The sequence below is a fragment of the Phallusia mammillata genome, chromosome 1 (genome assembly GCF_965637545.1).
Source record: "Phallusia mammillata chromosome 1, kaPhaMamm4.hap1.1, whole genome shotgun sequence".
Classification (NCBI taxonomy): domain Eukaryota; kingdom Metazoa; phylum Chordata; class Ascidiacea; order Phlebobranchia; family Ascidiidae; genus Phallusia; species Phallusia mammillata.
Window position 1 is genome coordinate 1,379,656 of NC_137252.1, and position 24,978 is coordinate 1,404,633.

Sequence of the window (24,978 nt, forward strand, 5' to 3'; positions counted from 1 at the left end):
ATACGAAGCTATTTCGGTTTCCGTATGCGATGTAAATGAAAGCAACCTGTACAATCTGATTACCGTCGACCTCCGGTCTGCAACTAAGGCATTCGTAAGTTAAACTTTTACTTGAACTGTTAACTTTTAAATCACATTTCTTTTTAGGCCATCGTACAAAGTGAGTATGATTTATGTACGTTGTGCCATTGATGCAAATCCACGTGGCATTGGGCAGTATAAAAATATCACTAAGTAACAGTGCTGTTCAAAACGTAGCTTAACTTGTTTATAGACTGCCCAGCAATTGCTGCTTGTGCAAGTCAAGGGATGGAGTGACGTGGAACGACCGCCCAAAGAAATTGATTTTATCAAAATTATCGAGAAAATGCAACTGATGAAGGCAAAACAGAATTGCCAGTGTGTGTTGGTTGCTTGCAGGTAAACCTTGTGCCTGTATCGCATTGATTCGTGTCAGCCATAATTTTCAATAACCCTAAACACAAATCGTGTCTACACCTGAAGCCCACCTTCGCTACATTTTCCAATACGACTTGTTCTTTATCGCAGTAACGGATGAACGAGAACTGGGACTTTCATCGCTCTGGTGAACATTCTCGAACGTTTGAAGGCTCTAAAGCGGGTGGATGTATTCCGAACTGTGAAAGACCTGAGAGATATGAGACCGAATATGGTCGACAACAAGGTAGTGTTTTACGTAAGCTTCAGAAATAAAGATTGCGTCTTCAAGCAATGTTTATGTTTTTACAGGAACTCTATAAATACTGCTACTCGGTCGTCATGCATTATCTGTCTGATTTCGACACTTATTCAAACTTCAAGTGACATACACCAAAAAATACCTAGCATAACAAACGGGACAAAATTTATCCAATATACAAATTGTAAGTTATTACGTCAATTCGCACAAGAAGCATCTTTGGTTATTGTTTTTATACGTACTTGTGCTTACTTGATCTGTCTGTTTGTTTGTTTGTTTGTTGTATACGTGCGCTCAATTTATTCGTTTGTTTGTGTGAAGCACATCTGAGTGAAAATGTCGCATGAAAAGCCGCTCACCACAGATACGAATGTTTTCAATGCGTTTCTTTGCTTAAAAATTTTACAACTAACTGTCTCCTGACCCATTGCATTCACTTCAAAAACACTGAAAAACTTCCGCAAACTGTTTCAATAGTTTAATGACGACCCTGATCAGTGTTGACTTGCATATTATTTATTTAGAATGAGGTATATGAACACCAAACCAAACCTCTCAATACCTTGTCATCATTTTGTAATGTTAACAGTCATTTTAATATCAGAATATCTTCATACGCACATTACGAAAATAAGCATTTCGGGTACAACGAAACTTTTTCCCCGAAAATCCCCGAAAATGGCTACGTGGAAAATAAACAAAATCAGCTGCATTGCAAAGAAACGCCCCTTTTTGTTGTTTGGTCCACCCCAATTGAAAAATTTATCTATTTTAGAATCGGTTTTGTGTTTATATATTTGGTGACGTGTCCAAGCCAAGTCTTTGAAAATGGTTACGTGTCATAACGATTACGTTAATATGTTGAACTGCATTAGCCCTACGTTTACGACATGAAGATGTGGCATGCGAATATCAAGACACAAAGGTTTTGTACAAAAATGGGACAGTAGATTCTGAATTCCAAGTTTCTTCTACACACTGATACCTTTACATTCATGGAATTCAAAATTGTTCCCCAGAGCGTTTCGATATTAGTCCCCAAAAAATTTACCCACGAGTGAAATCATAGATCGACAAAACAACGAAGCACGAAATCAAAGACATTCAGCAGAAATTACAGAAGAACAACGAAAAAACGTTAATACAGGAAAATAAACATGTTTCTGAATCGTAATTACGCAAAAATGTGATTGCTCTTGAACTAAAATCAGTCTTTAATGGTTGTTTTTAAAGGGAGAAGTTATTTGACAACCAACGATAAACGAAACACACACTTGTCCTACGATAAAAGTATTTTTCAAAATAGTTAACAGTGGACAATAAATGCGTATAAGTCACTTGAAGTTAGAATAAGTGTCAAAATCGGAAAGATATTGCATGACGACCGAGTAGCAGTATCTGTAGAGTTCCTGTAACAACAAATAGACATTATTTGAAGACTCACTAACTGGACAGTGTTTATTTCAGCCCCCAATCGCTAAGTATTCACCAGCGCTCTCGTTATTAGTGTAACGCTCCATAAGGTCACTTACGCCCAATTTGATAATTACTGCTTTAATACTTTATTTTGTAATGATTAAACTTATTGCGGAACCACAAACAGGATTTGAAAAACATTACCTTGTTGTCGACCATATTCGGTCTCATATCTCTCAGGTCTTTCACAGTTCGGAACACATCCAGCCGCTTTTGGACCTTCAAACGTTCGAGAATGCTGACCAGAGCGATGAAGGTTCCAGTTCTGGTTGATCCATTGCTGTAAACACATCAATATTACAGAATCAGGTATTTTGCGTTCAGACCAGAAAAACGGCTTTAGGCATTTGTTTTCCCCAGATGAAAGGAATGGTTCGCACCCACTAGTTTAAATGGGTTTTAAATGTGTAGGAACTCGTAGTTATATGTCAAAACATGTTGATTATGTTTGAAATCAAACTTAATTAGGGTAGTTCAACAGGACTTGGTTTCTCAGCTCAGATTTGAGTTTAATTTCGTTTAAAAATTTGCCCGAAAAACAATTACTGTTGACAACAGTAAAGCGTAAGCTCTTAATGAGCTGCTGTCGCGGTTTTAAATCCCAAATTTATTGAGTTTGGACTTTTCTTCCACTCGCCTTTTCATATAAACGTCCGTATGAGACCGGCATAACTCGGCATTTCGCCTCTAATTAGTTGTTGTGCGTTTCCACAAACAAATATTTAGACGTGGTATCCAAGTAAAACATTACCTGCATCCTACCAACACACACTTGCAATTCAGTTTGGTCTTTAGTCGTTGCATTTCCTCAATAATTTTGATGAGATCCATTTCTTTCGGGGGTTGTCCCACGTCACTCCATCCCTTGACTTGCAAAAGCATCACTTGCTGGGCAGCCTGACACAAAACAAGGGTTTTATTCAACTTTGTGAGAACAACTATAGTTTTGTTGAAAACAAGGAAAGCTTTAGTGTGGTTTGACTTTGCCATTTCTTTAATTACAAGATAAGGAATAATTCACCACGAAAAAGTGTTAAGATATTTTTTTGTTAAACGGTAAAGAATTAAATCGAAACTCTTGTTTGAAACTTAGGCCATTACAGTACGCATGTTTCCATATTTGATATTGCTATACATAACGCAAACTCTCCTTGCCAACCTGTAATAACCCTTCCAAAATACTCTCCATACAAAAAAGTATTATAATCTGTGCTGTTCGGAAGTTATTAACTTACAAAGGCGTTGGTTGTTGACCAAACGTTAACAGTTATCAGATTGTGAAAGTTGCTTTCATTCACATCACGTACAGAAACCGAAATGTCTTCATATTGTATGGCTGTATTGATTAGAATCTAAAAAAGATGTATGATATATAGTAAAGGCCTATTATAGAAAGATATAAACTGTCAAATTTACTTGAATGCTGTTGTCCAAATCAACGACAAGTGAAGCTCCTCGTTCAACGATCATCTTCCAGAAGTTTTCTTTTTCTCCTGGACCAGGATTTCTTGCTGCGACAAGGCAGTCTAAAGAGCCATGTTCCTGTAAAGAGAAACCTTTGCATTTGATTGACCACACTCCAAAATGCATTCGATTGATCCTGATTGGTTTTAGTGGAATGGTAATTAAATGCAGCATTCTGACTCCAAAAAAATCACATCTCGAAAGTTATTACCTGGATATATGAAGCATCTAACTGCTGTATGCTTTTATTCTTATTGTTGTTGACTTTGACTGATGTGTTCTTGTCTAAAAACAAATATTGTGTGTGATAGGATAAAATATTAAATATTTTTAGTGAATTATTTACATGTTCTCAGCTGTGGGTGATTTTCCTGCCATTCTTCGCCAAATCTCCACGATGACAGCGTGTTGAATTCTTTGTCTTGCATTTTCTTACTAGAACAGAAACCTTTGCTGTTTCATCTTATCAATTAGCCTAGTACTAAAACAATATGTGTACAATATGCCTAAGCGATCGTATGTCACATTCGCTTATACTGTACATAGCAAAGGTTTAACAATAAAAGTTTCACAAATCAACCGGTTTGGTCAAGTGCTTAAATATCCTACTATCTAACATACTACTAATCTGTTTGGGTGCAAGTCGTTTTTAAACGATACAAGATAATACAACTACTAAAAGGGTAACAGCCCTGTATCCAAACTAACAAAATAAAACATTTGGCAGCTAATTAGTCACATTTCACTTGAAGTCATCGACTGGAGTTCAGTCACATCTTTATCTGTTTCCTCCAAACTTTCACGCTCCATAAGCAGTTTGTAGACGTACATGTATTGTTTCTGTAGAAAATATACACTATTGAAACTGATTTAGGCGATACTAAAATTTGTTGCCAGCACATTAGCTAAACCAAAATGTTGTAATGAAACGGCAGACGAACAATCGTAATCAAATTTAGTCAAAATTATGGTCAAGTAAACACAAATGTTAGTAATGCTTAAGATTCATATTCAGGTTTACAACGCCTCTAGACCAGTGCATGCGCAAATGGTTCACGTTTATTGACGGCGAGAATTATCATGGGGTCCCATACTTACGTAACTGCTTTCAATGTCAAGTTGTGTATTGAAGATAAAAATACACAGCAATAACATAACTATAGTCATATCGATTAATAACATCAGGCCAACTAAAGTCTAATGTAAGTAAAGCTTACCGTTCAAAGTTAGGTTTTTTGAAAGTATATGATTAATTTATCAAGTACAATTGGGTGATGATCAGCTTACCACATTTTGAATCATGTCTTTTCGATTCTCTCTCATTCTTAACACGGTTCGCGGCACATCTACTGTTCCTTTGTCGTCAAGTTCATGAAACAAAGTGTCCATTGCAATGTAAGTACCTGTGCGTCCCACTCCAGCACTGCATACAAACATATGCTTCATTTGAGTGATCAAATAAACATGTGGTTGATTAAGTCTTTACCTGCAGTGCACGATGATTGGAGCATTAGTGTTTTGCAAATTATCGACCATGTTACGTAGGTGGATCATGTTGGATGTAGTTACTGGAATCCCATGATCGGGCCAAGTTGTAAACTGCAGCTGTGTTACCGTTCGTTGCTCCTGTAAAACATACCCGCATAACTTATAATAACCTTTTTGTAGGGGTTGATAAGATTATGGGCAATCAATCGAACTTGAATCAAATTATATCTAGCATCAAACAGTTCATGTTATTTTAATTATATGAAGCGGTTTTGGTCAGAACTTAAAAGGTTATCCAATCTCGAGCTAGTGGATTGCAAAGACATTCTATTGATAGACGCTTTGTATTTGCTGCAGCTCGTTTGCAGTCATTTCCAGCCTTTTTCTCTACGCCAAACCCTGATGGAAAGATCAGTTTCAGTTCAATTAATCAACAGGCAAGCCTCGTTGTATTCTAAGCTTTTGTGTTCAAGGAACCAAAGCGGTTTTGAAAACTTGTCAGACTGTTCGGAACAGATTTGATATTTTGTTCTTTGTACTTACCCTGTTTGTGAATAAAACCAACTGTCGTTGAAGAATGCCACCGATGGTTATTTCAAGTTGTGTTCGAACTGTAAGCACTGGCGACAATTCCCTTTCAGATTCAACGTCAGGCCAGTATTGCTCGCACTTTGACTGGTCGAAAAACAAGGTTCGCAACATTAGTGCAAACTGTACAATAATTTACGCTTGCTTGCTTCCCTTAAAATGGGTTAAACCAGGGGTGCACAACCTTTTCGCTAAGACGGCCGCATCGCAGATATTTTTCCAACGACCGCCAATTAACCTAACTGCTTGTTTTTGTTTTTATAATGATTATGTGAATATAGGGTTTGTCCGACATACATAAACCATCTAATGGAGTAAAAGCCCGGATGATTTGAAACTTGATCCACAGAGTAAGCTAAACAGTCTTACGAGCAGTCTGAGCTATATTTATGACGTTATAATCTGTATTGTGACGCAAGAGGGGACTGTATACTTGCATTGTTTGCACACAATAGGCGTGTGTAAGTGTGATGCACAGAGTTACTAGGCTGGTAATTTTCTTTACAGTCTTACAAAATCTATTTAAAGCTGTTTGAAAATCAACATATTTAGCAAAGGAGTTTTATTTTCGTCACAGCCACCAGTGCATATATTTTAATAAACATGTTCACGGCCGCACAAAATCGTCTATTCGGCGGCAGGTTGTGCACTCATGAGTTAAACATATGTCATGTGGCACGATATGGTCGTTGTAGTACCCAATCATGACATCTTATAAGTTACGTATAACTCGAAACCCAAGTATGGCTACGCATTATGCTGATAACAACTTGGTCATTAATCACACCACAGTGGATTACTCACTAAACACTTCCTTGTTTTAACAGTGCCCTGGCGAATGAAGGTTTATTTTCATAAATGTTTATTAGTGAAAAAGGCAAGCAATAACCAACCTTTCCGTTTTCCCTCAAGCCAGTGAGCATTACGATGATGTTGGAGTTTTCCTGCCAAACCATCAACCAGAAATCGTTGATTGTCTCCTCCTTCGGACCCTGAGTGGCGATGAACTTCCTCTCGTTATCGTAACCCGGTATATAAGCGGCGTTGATGTAATCGTTTCCACCGCTTCCTTGCAAAACCACTCGAGCATGATCGTCTATTTAACAAACAAATCAAGAAGCTAATAGCTGATCACGTTTCCACGAGATAAACTGATCTGTAATCTGTTTGTTAGTTTTTCGTCAAGAAGGCGCCTGGTTGATTTTTTTTAACAACGATAAATAGTTGGTAGCATTTGGTAGCAACAAAACAGATTTGCTGATTAGTGTTTTATGTCATTGCTTTTCTGCTTAGGTGACTTAAAAAATACCTTTTCGCGCAAGAATCTAAGGTATTTATACGTTTTCTACTTACAAGGGAAAATGTTCTTGTACCGGTTTCTCACAGCGTTTTGCGGCAACTGTGACACGTCCCTTGTTCTCTGGTTGTTTTTGCTTTGGTTTTCGAGTTTCTGAAACAGCAAAATATCCAAATATGAAATAGTTTAAAACTCCGATTTTCCAGCATTATTCTGATGTGACAATAAGGAAAAGTCGCTCGTGATCATTTTCTCTGTTAAAGCTGATTCAAGTGACATTACAGTGAAAACAATTCATCTGTAAATTATGTTATTTCTGGTGCAATATGATAACGCCTGATTAGATGAATTTTCCCCTCGATTTATCATTCTACTGATTGTGACGTTTCCTGGTTTCGATTGTGACGTATAGTCTGTGAATGAACCTTCCGGGTTTCGCTACGTGTATTCGATTAACAAATCTTACACCAGTAACTAACCTTAAACTCGTCGGAAAAAAGAGATCCTGACTCCACGTTTTTCTTGTACAAGTCAAACAATTTGGTGGCTCTGCAGTTGGACGCCGCGGTTTCAGGAAATGGGTTTTCGTAGACTTGGTTTTGAACTTGAGGCCCTAACAATTCAAAAATGAACAAGTTTTCATCAAATTGTGCTAAAATTATGAAAATAGGTGAAGTAACACAAACAAAAACACTAAACATTGTGTCAGAGTTCATCCAACAAACATCTTTGAACGCAAATGAAGATGCTAGTTGTGGAATGTATTTCGTACACTTAAAATACTCAACATTTAGTGTTGACTCATAAGTCTAGTACGATTTTTGGCAGTTCAGATGAGAAATGTGTAAAGTATGCCTTTCTGATGTATGTGTCAGTAAAGACAAAAAAACATAAGACTTTGACAGCAACTGAAAATCCAAGGCTTAAAGATTGATGAACTCCCTCATGACTAGGTTGATCCGTTCCAAGCCTATAAAGCACAAAAGAACTTCAATTTCACTTCTATTGTGCACTCTTAAATTACCCTCTTGACTGGCATGACTAAGCGCAGGTTTTTTCATGCATGCTATTTTGACAAGGTTTCAATATTTCGACCCCAAAACGAACTATTATTGACAATATCCATCACAACAAATACCTGTTTTTTCGTCTTAAAAACATGACCACCACCACAACAATGACAAGTACCAGAAACAACAGCCCGATCACCAGACCAGCAATCATTCCAACACTCGTTGAAGTCGCATTTAGATTTGCTAAACAAAACAGTTTGTTACACAAGGAGCACTGCTTTGGAGCACTTGCGTAACCGTATGTAATCAAAGTCGTAAAAACCTGTTTTAAAAATCGATCGGTGCTTACGTCAGCATATTGTTAGCACTCAAACCAAATGTCACGAAGCCTTCACAACTTCACGACATATGAGTGAACTTACGATACATGCCTTTACCTTTGGGATAACAGTTTGGAGGTAGATTCCCCGGAGTTTTTACTTTTTGATTGGATGTGATGTTTGTGTTGATTGAACCAGTGACAATCACTGCAACCTGGAATAAATAACAACGACAGTTCACACATTTTTATATGCAAGCTGTTGTATTTCTTTGTACTGTTTGCTTGAAGAGTAAAATAAAATGAGAAACAAATAAATGAAACAAGCATTTATAGCTTGGATAATTGCCAATCTACATAGCACAGACAAATAGTAATCACCACAGGCAAAAGAGTAATGAATGCGGTTCAATTACCAAATCACGTGACTGTGGAATGCGTGTCCGCGATTCACTTCCTTAAGGAAAATACACGAAGCGGAACCATAACACAAACCATACAAAAACCGGCAACGTCGAACTATATTAATTAACAAAAGTTTGCATCTTGTAAAGAGTAAAACGTTTCTCACTTGTAAATTATAAACGGTAGAATGCGCCAAACTTCCTAGTGTTGTCGAATGGTCTGAATACGGAACGTGGAATTTCTTGTTTAATTTCGTGAAATGGACTTCCACCTGTTAGAAACAACAAGGATTTCGTTGTTACTGCATTTTGCCTAGCGAACTTTTTCTAACTAGCGCAAACTGATTAAATCGAAGCGTAATATTCATTATGTTGGGAAATTCAAACGAAAAATGATGTATTGAAACTAATTCCTTTACCTTTGCATTTAAATTGTGTTTGTTGATGAACTGATCCAATCCAGTCCAACTGACAACAACTGATGAGGCATTGCATTCAAAGGTCGTGGTATTGGTGACAACTGTTGTGCATAACGAAAAAGAAACAATAACACTTTTAAACCAAATGTGTGAATAAGTGTTTTTTACTTGTTGTTTTACGTTTTTTTATTTGTAATTTAATGTAGGTTAAACCTTATTTTATTTCTACTGGTGCAAATGTGACAATATATACGTCAGCAAATTTCAGTTATTGGGCAAGTTCTGTTGCTCATTACACATTACACAAGAACTAATTGTTATTTTACCTGCAGGAAAGCAGTTTGGAGGGGGATTTCCCGGAGTTGTTACTGTCAGATTGGATGTGATGTTTGTGTTGATTGAACCAGTGACAATTACTATGACCTGGAATAAATAACAAGACAAATTTGTTTGTTTAGAAAATATTGAAGCAAAAAGGGTGGGTTTGTTTAGAACAGTGCTTGGTGATACTTAATACGAACATTAAAAAACCTGCATCGTTATTAATTGGAGTTTACAATTGCCGGAAGAAAGCTAAGCGTCGCAGTATCATAATGTGGCGTACTGAAAGGGTTTCGATATGCGTGTAGTTATTTAATTACAATTAAAACGACAAACGAGTTAAGCGGATACACCACTTGCATTACTGCTTAGAATGTAATGAGATAGACTTCATATAGCCATTAGTAAAAAAATTAAGGCGAGCTAAAAGTCTTACTCATGTCTCGTATTAGCATGGAACACACTTACGTGTATAATATTGACTGTAGAAGGCGTTAAACGTCGTACAGTTGCCGATTTGTCTGAATACTGACCGTAGATTTTCTCATTCAATACTGGTGTGAAAATCTCAACCTGAGCACATTTAACTCATTTAAAGAAATTATTTTTTACGAACTTTTACCACTATATTGCGGATAATAAAGGTTTGTAACCAGGCAAACAATCGTAAACGAGTAAAATGTTTGTTGAGACTCAAAAAATTGATCTGTTAACAGTAACACCTTTACCTTTGCAATTAATCCGTTTTTGTTAATAAACTGGTCAAGTCCAGTCCAACTGACAACAACTGTTGAGGCATTGCATTCAAAAGTCGTTGCGTTGGTAACAACTGTTGAAGCATAACGAAAATGTTATGCTCCCAAAAAATCACCAAAAATAGCTGCTAAGATTTCTCTTAGCTAAAAAAACGTCAGTGACGTATGGAAAAGAATAACCATCAGCACAAAATCAAAAGCAACTTGGCCCAGGATTGTGTTTGGAAACAATAACACTTTTGAAATTAAATGTGTGAAGAAGTGTTTTTTACTTGTTGTTTTACGTTTTTTTGGAATTCAATTTAGGTTAAACCTTACTTTATTTCTACTGGTGTAAATGTGACAATATATATGACAGCAAATTTCAGTTATTGGGCAAGTTCTGTTGCTACTTACGCATTACACAAGAACCAATTGTTAATTTACCTGCAGGAAAGCAGCTTTGAGGGGGGTTACCGGGAGTTTTTACTGTCAGATTGGATGTGATGTTTGTGTTGATTGAACCAGTGACAATCACTGTAACCTGCAATAAATAACAAGACGAATTTGTTTTGTTTAGAAAATATTGAAGCAGAAAGGGTGGGTTTGTTTGAAACAGTGCTTGATGATACCTAATACGAACATTGAAAAACCTGCATTTTTTGGAGTTTACAATTGCCGGAAGAAAGCTATGCGTCGCAGTATCATAATGTGGCGTACTGAAAGGGTTTCGATATACGTGTAGTTATCTAATTACAATTAAAACGACAAACGAGTTAAGTGGATACACCACTTGCATTACTGCTTAGAATGTAACAGGATGGATTCGATATAGCCATTAGTATAAAAAAATTAAGGTGAGCAAAAAGTCTTACTCATGTCTCTGTAAGCACGACACTCACTTACGTGTATAATATTGACTGTAGAAGGCGCTAAACTTCGTACAATTGCCGATTTGTCTGAATACTGACGGTAGATTTTCTCCTTCAATACTGGTGTGAAAATCTCAACCTGAGCACATTTTACTCTAGGAATGAAATTATTTTTTCTCGAACTTTTACCCATATATTGCGGATAATAAAGGTACCTTCACCTCTGCAATTAATCCGTTTTTGTCAATAAACTGGTCGAGTCCGGTCCAACTGACAACAACCGTTGAGGCGTTGCATTCAAAAGTCGTTGCGTTGGTAACAACTGTTGATGCATAGTCACAAAATTTAAAAAAGAATGTCAAATTATGCCTTTAACCCACACAAAGATTCTTTTATTACCTGGAGGATAGCAACTCGATGGTGGGTTAGGGAATGTTCTGAATTTACGCGTGAAGGAAACGTTAGAGCTAACGCAACCAGAGAGAATTGCTGTCACCTGGGATTTAAATGTTGTTTAAATAATTCTGCACAATTTCCGCGTATTACGTTGTTGAGCTACTTCGTGTTGTTACTGTTTTAGGTTATGTCGACGGTTACCGTTAACCTGTAATGTAAAAAAGAAATGTTCGCAATTTTTGACATAAATACCTTTAATTGATATTTTGTTTCAAAACTTAAGTTTCCAAGTGTAGTCGATCCATCTAAATACGGTGATGTATGTCTTTCGTTCAGTACCGAAACATGGATTTCGACCTACGTACAACACATTTCTCAATCTATAAAAATTTAACCTGCTTTGGATAAATGTTACCACTGGACTGAGATTATGTTTGTTGATAAATTGATCGAGTCCAGTCCACCTGACCACCACAGTTGAAGCGTTGCATCTAACTGTCTTTACTTTAGCTTTGACTAAAAGTGAAATAACAAGTTTAATTAAAATGCAGCAGCAGATTTGCACTGTATGTTTAATTTGTTTTTATTGCTTTGCAGCAACAGAAATATTCATCCACTATCTCTGTCAATTTTTCTACAGCATTTACTTGGACAAACACTGCCCTGGACTCTAAGTCGCGTGCTGTGATGTTCGATACTATAGTTCTATAGTTGGCTATTTTGTTATTTGGCAACAATTGCTGGCTAGACAAACGACGAATTCGGAACGCGTATTGAATCATAACCAAGGGATGGAGAAGTAATATGGACATGACTGTAAACCGCCATCGCATAGCTTTGAGGCCTGATTTCACAGTATGTGTCTGCAACTTTTGTATCTATAATATTACCTAGCTATAAAAAGTTAGTTGCTGGACTTAACCCGGTGCCAAACGGTGCCACGAATCTCATAAGGTTAAGATTAGGGTGAAAAAATGTCGTAATGATTAAAAGACATATCATAAAGCAGCGGGTGACTGACGTATGATTAAATGTCGTATACGGGTGATGAAATTTCGAGTGTGATAAAACGTCACTCAACCGTGCTAAATAAACCGAAAAAGTCCTGTTTAAGGTATTGTCTATTTTTGCCCATCATGTATGCCTTTTCTACGTGTTGTTCTTTTTAGCTGTACTTATTGTAGGACATGTATGGATCTGTCAAACAAACTTTCGAATTTCAACCGGCTTTTCAATACCAATTCGGCATCGGGCTTACACTTTCCAGGTAATGGTCAAATTTCAGACACACTTACAGCCATAAATGTAGACAAACTGTGGAGAAAACAACTTCACAAACCGCAACTAACAATTGAATGTATACGATATTTAATTTTTGTTTCCTATTTTTAACTTGCGCTAAACTCCAGCCAACCAACTCGCGATATCACTCACGTTTTACTTGATAAGCGTAGTAGGCCTTTCTTTTGCACTTTATGCTTGATTGTATATGTATTGTTTATTTTAAGATGAATTGTTTTGTTTTTACTCACGATTACTTTACTCACGTTTCACTTGGCAAGCGTAGTAAGCCACTTCCCCATTGTAGTTCATGCTTGACTGCTCCCATCCGATCCCATAATGCAACGCTCCCTGCTGGCAAGTTGTAACGTTGGAAACGCGAAAGTTTGCCCGAGATCCGTCCGTCCAGTACCAACCATGTAGCGACGTGTTATAACGAGCTCCAATAAGAATCCTAATGTCTAGAACAACATTTGCGAGTGTTATTTATAAATAGAAATAACACGATCAAAACATATTTTCTTTGTATGTTTTCAAACCAAACGCTCACTTGGTACCAGAAACGATCCCTCATATTTGGTAAACGTTTCATACGTTTTATGGACACTGCGTAACTTGCTAGAAATTGGATATGTATATCGCCCATAGGTGAATATTTCTTTTTGGCGCCCCAAGGTGTTAATTTTTGAAAACAAGGAATACCGGAATCTCCATCCTGAAAAGAATACAGATTTCGTTGTAGGTCAAACCTATGTAGATGGTTTTTGTTTGACTGCAGTAATAAAGATGAAAGAAAGAACGTATTAGTCAAAACGGGATAAATAGCAAGATAGTATCACAATAGTATTTTTATTGGGAAGCTACACGGAAATTGATGAATAAGTTTGTTTTTGGTTGTTGCAGGGGACTTTAGACATCGTAGTGTGCTTGTGGCCTTGGGTAATGTTTTAAGTATATTTAGGCATCATTGGTATATTTAATTCGAAATTTTCGACATTTTAGTACAAACATTTTGTTGTGGAACGTTAACAGTTACTAATCTGAGTAAAACGCAAACCTTGGACACTACAGTTTTTTCCAATGGTTACATTCCACCTCTCCGTGTCTCTGCCATTCGAATATTTGCAGAAGTAAATGTTTTCACCATAAGTTCCAGGATTGCTATCAGAGAATAATCTGTTTAACTAGTTTGCATCAATTTGTTTGTATTTAAAATTGTCACCTTTTGTACAAGTCGAAATACCACAGATGTCCAAGAGATTTCGTACTACTCCAACCGACTTCAGCGGGATTCTTTGAGTATTTATATCGCCTAGGATCGGTGGTATTGTAAAAAATATAAACTCGCACTAAATCTGAAAAATGTTACGATTATTTGTTTTTTACTTTATTTTGTTTATTATGTACAATGTGTTGATTTAAAGCTAAGTTTATCCTCAACTATGGTTACAACATGGTCTGTTGTTGAACTATAAACCAGTTTTACAATACCAAGATTTTGCATTATAAAAACCTGTTGTGTGTTTGTCTGTCATGAGTTGATTGAGAGTTGTGTTGATCTGTGGGTCATCAGTCATTGCAAGATTTCCACCCAGCAAAGAACATTCCTCCTGTGCAGTGTTTGCATCCACAAGATCGTCAGATAATATCAACACACTGTCCTTCACTGCATTAACGGTTTTGTTACAACCTGATTAAGAACATTATTGTTTAAGATTTTTATTTTATAATGTCTCAGATTGCCATACTTACTGGGAGTTTGCCCCTTCGAGTAACAAACCAACAGCAAACATACAAGTATTTCAAATTTCATTTTCTCAGTCATCGTAACAATTTGGTTCAGGTTTGGCGATAGACGGAAGTTCAACATCCAAATGTGATAATCTGCGTTCCCTCTTAGATGTGCACAATTTGTTTAATCCAACCAGGTTAAAATTTACAAGTCATGAAAATCATTATACAACTTTTATGTTACAACCTTTGTTTGTTTCCTGCACACCTACAATACGTTGACGTAAAAGTCGTAATCTTTTATATTTCTTTTGTGCTTATTTCAGTGCCGAGCCAAACAGAAATATCGAGTTAATTGCCGCTGAGTTTCTTGTGCGCCTTGCTAGTGTAAGGTCTTTCTATTGCGCTCGACAAAATAAATATTTTTCCGAAACCGTTGGTTCATGTTTCAACCCGCTGCAGTAAATACTTCCCTAACGCCTGCCAGACTTGCGGGTTTCCTGATTAAATCAACTTACGATACGCCCTTTTGCTGCGCTGTAAAAATAAAACAAAAAACGGATCGGCCAATGCGATACAGGACCCGAAGATTTTAACAAATACACATTCCACTTCTCCGTTCGCCTGTTTTTCCAAGCCTCGCAAATGTAAATTCATTCCATCGTGTTTTCAGGATTCCTGCCTGATATAATTCGGTTTAATTGATAGTAACAAGTTTATAATTATCTCCTTTTCACCTTTTGAACAAGTCGAAATACCACAGATGTCCGAGAGATTTTGTACTTTTGGGGAAATTTACTTTAACCGAATTATTTCTGTATTTTCATAATCTATTATTTTCATCATCTAACTAGGCCTTATCTGTACTTAAGCTTTCTAACTAACATTAGTTCATTCACAACAGTCTAGCTAAAATGTACAACACTCTATTTGATAAATGTATAATACAATGCGCTGTACAAAACAACAAATTCCAACCGTTTTTGCGCGACGCTTGTTTGCACCATTTTATTAATCTTTTAATTCACTTAAGTTTATATGAACGGGTGTAACTAATGGGGCCTCTAATATCGCTGATGATGGCATGAGCATTTAGTATTTTTCGTCTGTTTGGGCCGTAATGTTCATGATTAGGTATACAACACATGTACGCAAATTTACTCCTGATTCCCATGCGTCAAGATGTTAACCTTACATCTGGTATGGCTACCTACTGCACATCTGCATAACTGACGGTACTGACTCATAACACATTGTTGATTAGCTTCAAGGGATTTTTCTGTATGTTGTCGAAATTAGCACAATGGCTGAATAAAAGAGCTTTGCGTGGGAAAGTATGACTCAACGCTGCCCGCCTGTATATCTCATCCTCCAATTGCTTTTGTTGCATTTCTTAACCTGCAGGAGCGGTTAACGTAAAAAAAACGAGCATGCAAAAGGCAGTTAACGTAACAATCCCGTCTACCTGGTATTTCCGCGAGGTAAGCGTAGTTATTGAATCTGACGTACTGTTTATCTGAAAATTCCTAGGCAGAAACGCATGCGATACTCGATGAATGAAGTTATAACCTGATAAAATCCAATTGCACATAACTTTTTTTAACGCTAAATTTGTAGGCTTTGCTTTGATCATATTCGTTGAAAATGAATGTGAATGTACTTATCCTTCTGTCCTTCATAGTGTTGTAGGTTACAATAATGCCTTCCTGCTTGTATTTTTGGTTTTTGCATTTAAATTTAACAACTGAACTTGGTATGCAAGATAATTAAAACAACATCATAAAGCATCACGGCTAGAAAGTCATGCCTCGCCTGTTCTGTTCGAGTGGCAAGGTTTATACAATAAGTGAGGCATTGGTTTTGAAACAACCTATCTCTTGTTAGCAGCTGCATTAATGAGATCTTTTTGGTCGAAACACTGTGCACTGTCTGCTGCTTCAACACTTGCTAAATAAAGTAAATGTTACAATATCAATTCTTGAAAGTTGCGAAAAGTGGATCAAGCCGTCGTGCCTTATTAAAAGGAATTTTGGTTCCTTTGAAAAGAATATCGGTTGCTAATTGTGCAGTGAAGCTTGCTTCCTGTACGTAAATGGAACTATGACAGCATTGTATCAGTTTCGATTGTAAGCACAAAGCCCCGACCAGGTCGTAGCCAAACACGGAAGAAAAACACAAAAGTAGAAGTTCTTAAGTAAAAATGCCGTTTTCGACTTTACCTTGTGACCAAATCTTCCAGACAAATATATTTCAAATATATTTCAATCTACGTGTAGGAAAGTCTAACCCTCGTTTAATTGTATTTAAATACTAACAAGAAAAACATTTTTGTAGCGGTTTTTCACAGCATTTTCAGGCAACTGTGACAAGTCAATTGTGACATTTGCTGAAGGGTCTTGCAGGGGTTACTCGTTGCTAAATAAAAAGGCCTGAAATGTGATTAACGCGACACTGCTGTCAGTTCTGCGACATCATGTCAACTAAACACGGTAAGAAGGTTTCTGACAAAATTATGAAATGTATGTAACTACTAAAGATTAGGTTTAGGTGATCAAGCATCGAAACAATTTTAACAGCATTACAAATATTCCATAAACGATCACAACATTCAACGCACAGATTTTAAAGCTGTAAAACACGTGGAGCAGGAAAGCTGACCAAATGATCTGTTGATAACACATGCTAATGGATCTAAACCAGTCTCGACCACTTGCTTTTTAAACAAGAAATTTACACAACATTTCTCAAAGCTTCCTTAGCCTAACTTTCCTTTAGGGCTGCAACTATACTTCCAAGTTCCAGTTCGACTACAACAAAGCTTAATAGTTAAACAATAGAAATACAGCTCTTTACTGCCACCATACGTTAAAAGCATCGTCAAACAACACCAGAAAGTTAATCAGTTAGCAACGTACAACATTAACGCGGTTTGAGAAAACAAAAATACCTAAACTAGTTGAAACGGCTACTGCAGTTAGTAAACTTGACGCGTATATGTGAACATGAGTATAAGAATATGTCAGAATCAACCACAGAATGTTCGCTACCTAAAATAAACATGTAAAATTTAACTGCTTGTTACTTCAGTATGTTCGAAGTAACAGGCAGAAAAATCTATGTCACCAGTTTTGTTCAATGCCACAACTGGGCATGAACCGCAGAGAAAACTCAAATAATACAGTCCAGACATGGCAAATAATACAGATAGAAGACATGGCTTTAGTTGCAAAATAAAGTTATAGAGGAGATTAAGTCTGCTACATTTGGCTAATTTTCGATTCTACTGGATGAATCTACTGATGTGGCATCGTGTTCCCAGTTGATGGTATTTGATAAGTAAGCCCATTCAAACGCATTTAAAAAGGAGCTTCTTTTTTGTTCTTGTCTCGAAACAACTACGAAGGCTGTTGACTTATTTGAAAAGTTTCTTTTTTCTTTGAATCCGAAGATATTTTGTGGAAAAAATATGTGGGTGTTGCACAGACGGAGCCCCAGCTATGTTAGGAAGTAAATCAGGATTTTAAGCTCATAGATTCCATCCTGCAAATATCAAATATATGTGATATCCAAGACATGAAATGAAAAGGAGTCTGTATCATCGTTACGAAGTGAAAAACCTGACAAACCTAAACTGTAAGGTTTTGGCTATAATATGTTATTGTGATCCAACAAACGTTACTGAAGTAAGTAGAACACCAACCGTTCCAATTTCCTTTGTTGTCTAGGCCTTCACAATTTCTTTCAATTGTTACATTCCACTTCTCCTTTTCAATTTTCCTGTTTTTACAAGCCTCGCAGAAATATATTGGTTTCATTGTGTTTTCGGGGTAAAAATTCTGTCTACTTCAGTGGTTCTCAACCTGGGGTCCGCGCAAAGCGTTTTCGGGGGGTCCGCGACAACTTTCAAAATTTGCAGACAACGAGATTGATAAACTTGATTTAAAAAATATGTTTTAGCGTTTCAAAAAAGCATGAAACTTGTTTTTCAAAAAAGCATGAAACTTGTAAAACATTCTTCAAAGGCAAAAACCAAAATGCATTATGATATATTAACCCCATTGTGATGCATCGGAGGTAAATTGTCAGTGGCAAACTACGTCACATCACAATGCATTGGCTCTCATTTTATGGGGTCCGATGTCGCAGCCCAGACAAAGGGATTGACATTTTGATCCCGCACCAAACATGGTTGGTATTTTATGCGTCATGTATCGGTTGCTTGTTATAAAAAATGTGTGAAAATTACCAACACCTTCAGAGGGGTCCGCGATTTGCCTGCTAGTATCAAAAGAGAACCACTGGTCTAATTGAGAGTGAGAAGTTTGTAAATATCTGGTTTGAACCTTTCATACAAGTGAATTTAAACCAATTTTTCCGCTGATCCAATCGGTAATTACCAGTTTATAATTATCTGTTTTTCACCATTTATGCAAGACGAAATACCACAGATGTCCGAGAGGTTTTCTCCTTTTCCAGAAATCCACTTCAGCTGAATTGTTTGAGCATTTATATCGTTCATATGTGACGGGGTCATCAAAAATATAAACCCGTTGCAAATCTAAAGGAAAGTTTGTTTCATAACCTTTATTTAAACAAGTTTTATTTTTTCTATACGGTTGATTTGCATTTAATAATCTTAAGAGTTTGTTTTGAAAATGTAATTTTTTTACAAACCTGTTGTATATTTGTCGGACACACTTTCTTTCACTGCTTGCATCGTTTTGTTGCATCCTGGAAAACACCTCGTTGTTGCACTGTAATTGTTTGATGCAATAAATTGTTCAACGCAATACCACGCTTGATTTTGGGCAATTGCAGTGCATGTGGCAGAGTAAATTGCAAAAATAGGCAAAATTAAATACCCCAACGAACGGATATTAACAGTTTTGTTATTAAAAGTTGACTCACCGTGAATAGAAACCAAGCAATCAGATATTAACACTTTTAAAAAGTAAAACAAAAAATTACATTTAGTTTGTGCGGTTATAACCCGAACCATCATTAAAATAACCACAATCGTGCTGATGTAAGGCTAACTCATCACGTTTGTCACAATTAACAAATATATGGTGACTTTCTACCTGTGTCTACTATTCGCTGCTGATGGAGAAGACAAGCTGTGTTTGCTGCTAGACAAGCCATGTTCAAAGTTCAAACCCATCAATTGCAACATAAATATGGAACGAAAGTTGGGCTGTGGGTTTTTATCCTGTTTTCCTGACGCGTTGGAGTGCTGCAATCTGACTACGGCCAGTACAGCCAAATGTTGTCACCAGCTGAACCGATGAAACTTTGTATATCTGTAGCTTTTTTGGCAAACGTTTTCAGTTAATACGTGATCTTGTTTCTTATGGCCATGGCGCGTGACATATCGCTTGACGATTTAGTAGACTGTTTTTTAAGTAATTACCGTGCGAACGATCGCTTCGTGCAACAACTTTTTCAAACTCCTTTAATTGTGATTACGTTTGTGTGTGTGTGTGTGTGAGAGAGAAATAAAAAGATCAAACCTAAAAACAATCTCTACCGGGATTACGCATTCGAAACGCCGCGCGCGCGCGAGCGCCGCGCACGAGACGCGCCGCTCATCCGACACGCAATCGAGCGCGACGCGCGTTCGCTCATCCGGCGAAACTCCACAGCTGGCGGACGACGCGTTTTTCATTCAACCAGCGAAACTCCACAGCTGGCGGACGACACTAGAAACGCAGAGTAAAATATCTATGACGCACGCCAACTATTGGCGGTTTACTGTCTCGGTTGTTTTTGAAGTCATGACCCGCTTTCTTACAACAAACAAACAAACAAATAAATTAATCTTACACCCCAAGGTCAACAACACCTGAACACAGATACCGGAAAGGTTAAACAAGGTCACACAGGTCTTGCGCAAGTCTTACTCATACTTCCTTTAAAATTCCAGGTAAAAAACACTTGCAGATCACCTGAAACTTTCGCCAAGGTAAGACTTCCTTCGGAAAAGTCTTAAGACGTCTTCAAGGTCAAGGTCAAGGTAACCGGATGTCCTGCACGGAACCTGTGAATCTACGGACCATCTTCCTACTACTTTTCTACCTACGGAAATGGGGATCAACATGAATATGAAAATTCAGAAATGAATATGAAAACATGAATGTCACAGCAACAAACACAAACCCTGCATACGAAGAAATACAATAATAATTAAATAAGGTGTCATTCTTTAACTACTTTGTTCCTTTTCTTTTGGTTACTTGTGGTAGTTTTTATTTCTTGTAAGACAAGTCTCGAACATTAAAAACACGTTGCTAGTCTTAATTAAAACTGTAATAAGAAACTATTTTTTAATCCATCCTCGAATTCCTCGTATGAATCTGTCCAATGTCTCATTTGTTTGTTTCATTTCTATTCTCTGTCGTTAAACCACACACCTTAACGCATTAAACTTGTAATTAGTCCTATTTTCAAGGATATTTTATGTGTAATTGGTTGATTTGCTAAAGTTAGTGACTTTATTTTATTTCAACACAACTGATTCCATTGGGTTTGATCAAGTTGTGTAAATATCTTCTTTAAAACACATGGTCGGAAATGGTTTAGATCCCGTAAGCGTGTGCTCACTAGACCATTTTGCCGGCTTTCCTGTTTTGAATGTTTCACAGCTTTAAATCATTGCTCTCGGAACGTTTGTCTTGTGTCTGGAAAATTTGTAATTGTTTGTTGCATATATAAGTGATCACATTTTACCAGCGGTTCCCAAACGTTAGTGGTTTTAGACCCTTTCATTTAGTTTGCATGATGTCGCTGGTAATACTAACAGCAGTCCCATGATAAACTCACATCTCACACTTTTTGCTTAGAACAATAAGTCACCGTTGCATATCCGGTCAGCATATTGAGCTACCCTCACACACGTAACTAAGACAGATATAAAATTCAATTGTTACACAAAAAAATGTTTCAACCGCAGATCAGCAAAACTATTTATAAAAGTAGATTGCAGCCAGATCAATCAGCCAGGTAGAGTGTTGCGCAAACAATTCGAGAAGTAACTCAATATAGATTCCACGGACATCGTGTATGGAGAAGTTTGAAGATTGAAAACAGTTTTGTACAGAAATTAATTTCTTGTCCTTAAACATTTTTCTTGTAAGTGGGTTAGACCTTCCTACACGTAGCTGAAAATGTATTAAAAATTATTTGGATCAAATATTTGGTAGTATAAAATATTTTGAGATTTGGTCACAAGGTAAAGTCAGGAACGACATTTTTACACAAAGAACTTACTTTTGTGTTTTACTTCCTCGTTAGGCTACGACCTGGTCCAAAGTACAGGCTTTGTGCTTACAACAAAAACTGATACAATGCTGTCTAAGTTCCATTCACCTACAGGTAGCAAGCCTCACATAGCAATTACCAATCGATGTTTTACTGAAAGAAAGCAAAATTCCTTTCATAAAGGTACGACGGTTTTAACCACTTTTTTGCAACTTTTAAGAATTTATGTTTCTAAAATTTACTATTTAGCAAATAGAAGTTGCTTTCAGCTGCAGACAGTGCACAATGTTTCGACCAATACGATCTTGTTAGTGCAGCTGGTGACAAGAGATCCGTTTTGGGCAGTGTAGACATCCGAAGGAACTCCAGTTCGTTGCGCGTAACAGGCTATACATGCCTTACCTATTGCATGCCTATTGCAGGCCTTGTCATTTATACAGAATGGGTAAGGCATGTCTTTCTAGCCGTGATGCTTTTACTGTATTGTTTTACTTATCTTGCTTGCCTGGAGATTTCCGTTGCTGATGGAAAACCTATTTTTACAGTCAAAGTGTAAAAATACTTGACTGAATTCAAATTCAAAATCGAAAAATGTGTAGAGCCTTTTCAGACAAACAAAGTCACAAGTGAAAAAACACAAGCAATACATTAGTATAACATTCACCATTAGGAAGGACATAAGAAATAGTACAGTATTATTCACTTTCAACGAATGTTATCAAAGCAAAGCCTACAAATAGTGTTTCTGACTAGGAGTTTCCCCATAGCGTTTATGTGCATTCACAATACCGAAGCTCCATGATAAATCACACAGCGTCAGATCCACTACCTACGCTAACCTCGCGGAAATGCCTGGTAGATAAAATTGATTACGTAAACCGCCTCTTGCATGCTTGGTGTATTTTACGTTAACCGCTGCTACAGGTTATAGGAATTTAAAAAACGAATAGATGATGAGATATACAGACAGCGTTGAATCATGCTTTCCCACGCAGCGTTCTTATCGTTGAGACAAAGCTGTTCATTTACATAACGTATAGAAAAACTCCATTGAAGCTAATCAACAATGGTATGAGCCAGTACCGTCGATTGTGCAGATGTGCTGTGGGTAGTCATACCTGATGCAAGGTTAACATCTTGAAGCATGAGAATCAGGGGTAGATTTGCGTACATGTTGTCTACCTAATGATGAAAATAACGGCCCTAACAGACAAAAAATACTTAATGCTCATGCCACCATCAGAGATATGAGAGTCCCCATCAGTTACACACGTTTATATAAACTTGAATATTGATAAAAAGGTGAGAACAAGCGTTGGCGTGCGTTGTCCTGTACAGCACATTGTATGGTACATTTATCAAATGAAGTGTTCTGCTGTAAATGAACTTATACTTATTTTAATTACACAGCTTCAGCACAGATAAGGCTCGGTTCAAATGCGAGCAAAGCAGCACCGCAAGGAGTCCAAGTATGATACAGTAACTATACAATTTAAAACGATGGCTATTCAAAGCTGCAGACAGATAAGGTTTCGTCAGTGCAGTTGGTAACAATACACTGGCCGTGTTGGCCGATATACTCAATTGCGGCAAATCAAGTTGTTTTCTGCATTTTTTTTTTAAATCAAGTTGATTTCTGCAGCCGATGGTAACAACAAGCAGAAGCAGAAAGTGACCTTAATTTTGTTCATTGTGACAAACCAGACGTAATGACTTGGGTTTACACCAGCAAGATTGTGATTATTATTATGATGGTTTATATTATAACCGCACAAATTAAATGTAAGTGTCACTTTATCCGTTTGTGATTAATTAAGAAGCAAATGCTTCTGACTCAAAATCAGTAGACACTGGGTTGGTATATTCGAGATATATATTTCACCTATTCAGGCATCGTCAGTCTCTAAAAACTGCAAACAACGAAGGTAAATCAAAAGAGAACAGATGTAACAGCATACAAAATAAAATAGTAAAAAACTTAAAACAATAAAAGCATTTATGTCTAGTTTGGTTAACACAGTCTACACGAGCACAAAAGCGTAAATGTAACAAGGACGAAAAAACAGACGCGACGGCGGAAAAAAGGAGAAAAGGTGAGAGGCGTAAAACGGAAAAAGATAACGTCAACAGACACGCGCAAGATTAGAAATAACTCTGCGAATCAGCGCAATCTAGGTAAAACCATTTTTTGAATATTGATGATGGCCTGTGTTATTTTAAGCCACTTGGCTTCACATGCATCCAGGTCTTTAGGTGCCGGCTGCTGTAGAAACGTTACGCTAAAACATTGTGTTATGTCGGGGTGTGTTGAAAAAACTGCTATGTGTTTTGTGGCGTAGTGGTGCAATAATGCTGCATTGTCATTTTCCTCATTTACTTTGTGTTCTTTCCATGTGGATCTGTGATGTGTCCAACGGGTGCTAAACCGGTTTTTTGTTTGTCCAATGTATTGCGCGCTGCATATGTTGCAAGTAGCCGCATATATGCCGTAGCACTTGCAGTCCAGGTCTTGTTTCAATTCTAAAACTTGTCCGTGTGTTGTGAACTTGCGCTGTTTATAAACCATGCTCTTATGACTACCATGATTGCCACACAAAGCACACTTTTCGCAAGGGCGCGACTGGCCGACGGGTTGTTTTGGCGCATGGGCCAAGCTTCTGTAATTAGTCAGAAGGTTCCCCAGGGTACTTGCTCTTTTATAAACTACAGTCGCGGAAAGTTGTAAGTCCCTTTCCTTAGCTGTTAACTTCAAGGCCTGTGGGAAAGCTGTACCCCAAGCTATCCTTGGTTTGCGGGATCGACAAGTTGGTGACGCGAACCGTTTCATCCAAGTTTTCGAAACACTTAAACACTGTTCTGTAATGCGTTCGGGAAACGCAGATCTTTGGCACTTTTCCCTGAGTCGTTCCAGACTGGTGAAATAGTCTTTGTCCAACTCATTCAGCCTTCCTAATCTGCTGGCCTCACCCAACACAATGCCCCGAAATACATGTGAAGGGTGATGGGAAGTTCCGTGCAGGAAGCAACGGTGTTTGCTTGTTTCTTTCACGTGGTCTTTGGTGACGAAATGTAACTTTGTAACACTTGAATAGCAGTGCAAAACATCAAGAAATTCCACACTCCCTTTCCGATCTCTATTGGAAAATTCCCGAAATGTGAGCTTTAAACCGGATTTGTGAAAAGCAGCTTGCAACGCTGACTTTATTTCCTTGGTGGCT

General features: G+C 37.4%; 2 protein-coding genes and 1 long non-coding RNA gene across 3 annotated transcripts; all 3 read right to left on the reverse strand.

Annotated features, from left to right (window-relative positions):
* Positions 1-2,011: 2,011 nt before the first annotated feature.
* LOC145232804 (receptor-type tyrosine-protein phosphatase alpha-like) lies at positions 2,012-8,523 on the reverse strand. Its single transcript, XM_080097486.1, has 17 exons — positions 8,464-8,523; positions 8,152-8,269; positions 7,904-7,983; positions 7,493-7,626; positions 7,070-7,166; positions 6,610-6,812; positions 5,672-5,803; positions 5,127-5,266; positions 4,928-5,063; positions 4,380-4,480; positions 3,987-4,075; positions 3,852-3,925; positions 3,593-3,718; positions 3,412-3,528; positions 2,928-3,073; positions 2,321-2,456; positions 2,012-2,109 (listed from the first exon to the last, which is right to left on the reverse strand). Exons 2-17 carry the CDS (start codon positions 8,235-8,237, stop codon positions 2,035-2,037), a joined length of 1,872 nt encoding a protein of 623 aa, XP_079953612.1. The 5' UTR covers positions 8,238-8,269; positions 8,464-8,523; the 3' UTR covers positions 2,012-2,034.
* Positions 8,524-11,138: 2,615 nt separating this feature from the next.
* LOC145212866 (uncharacterized) lies at positions 11,139-11,587 on the reverse strand. Its single transcript, XR_013856800.1, has 3 exons — positions 11,495-11,587; positions 11,311-11,417; positions 11,139-11,234 (listed from the first exon to the last, which is right to left on the reverse strand). It is a non-coding gene; the product is annotated as an uncharacterized LOC145212866 (long non-coding RNA).
* Positions 11,588-23,615: 12,028 nt separating this feature from the next.
* LOC145233494 (uncharacterized) lies at positions 23,616-24,969 on the reverse strand. The gene has a single exon (XM_080098230.1). The coding sequence runs from the start codon at positions 24,585-24,587 to the stop codon at positions 23,922-23,924; it is 666 nt and encodes a 221-aa protein (XP_079954356.1). The 5' UTR covers positions 24,588-24,969; the 3' UTR covers positions 23,616-23,921.
* Positions 24,970-24,978: the final 9 nt, after the last annotated feature.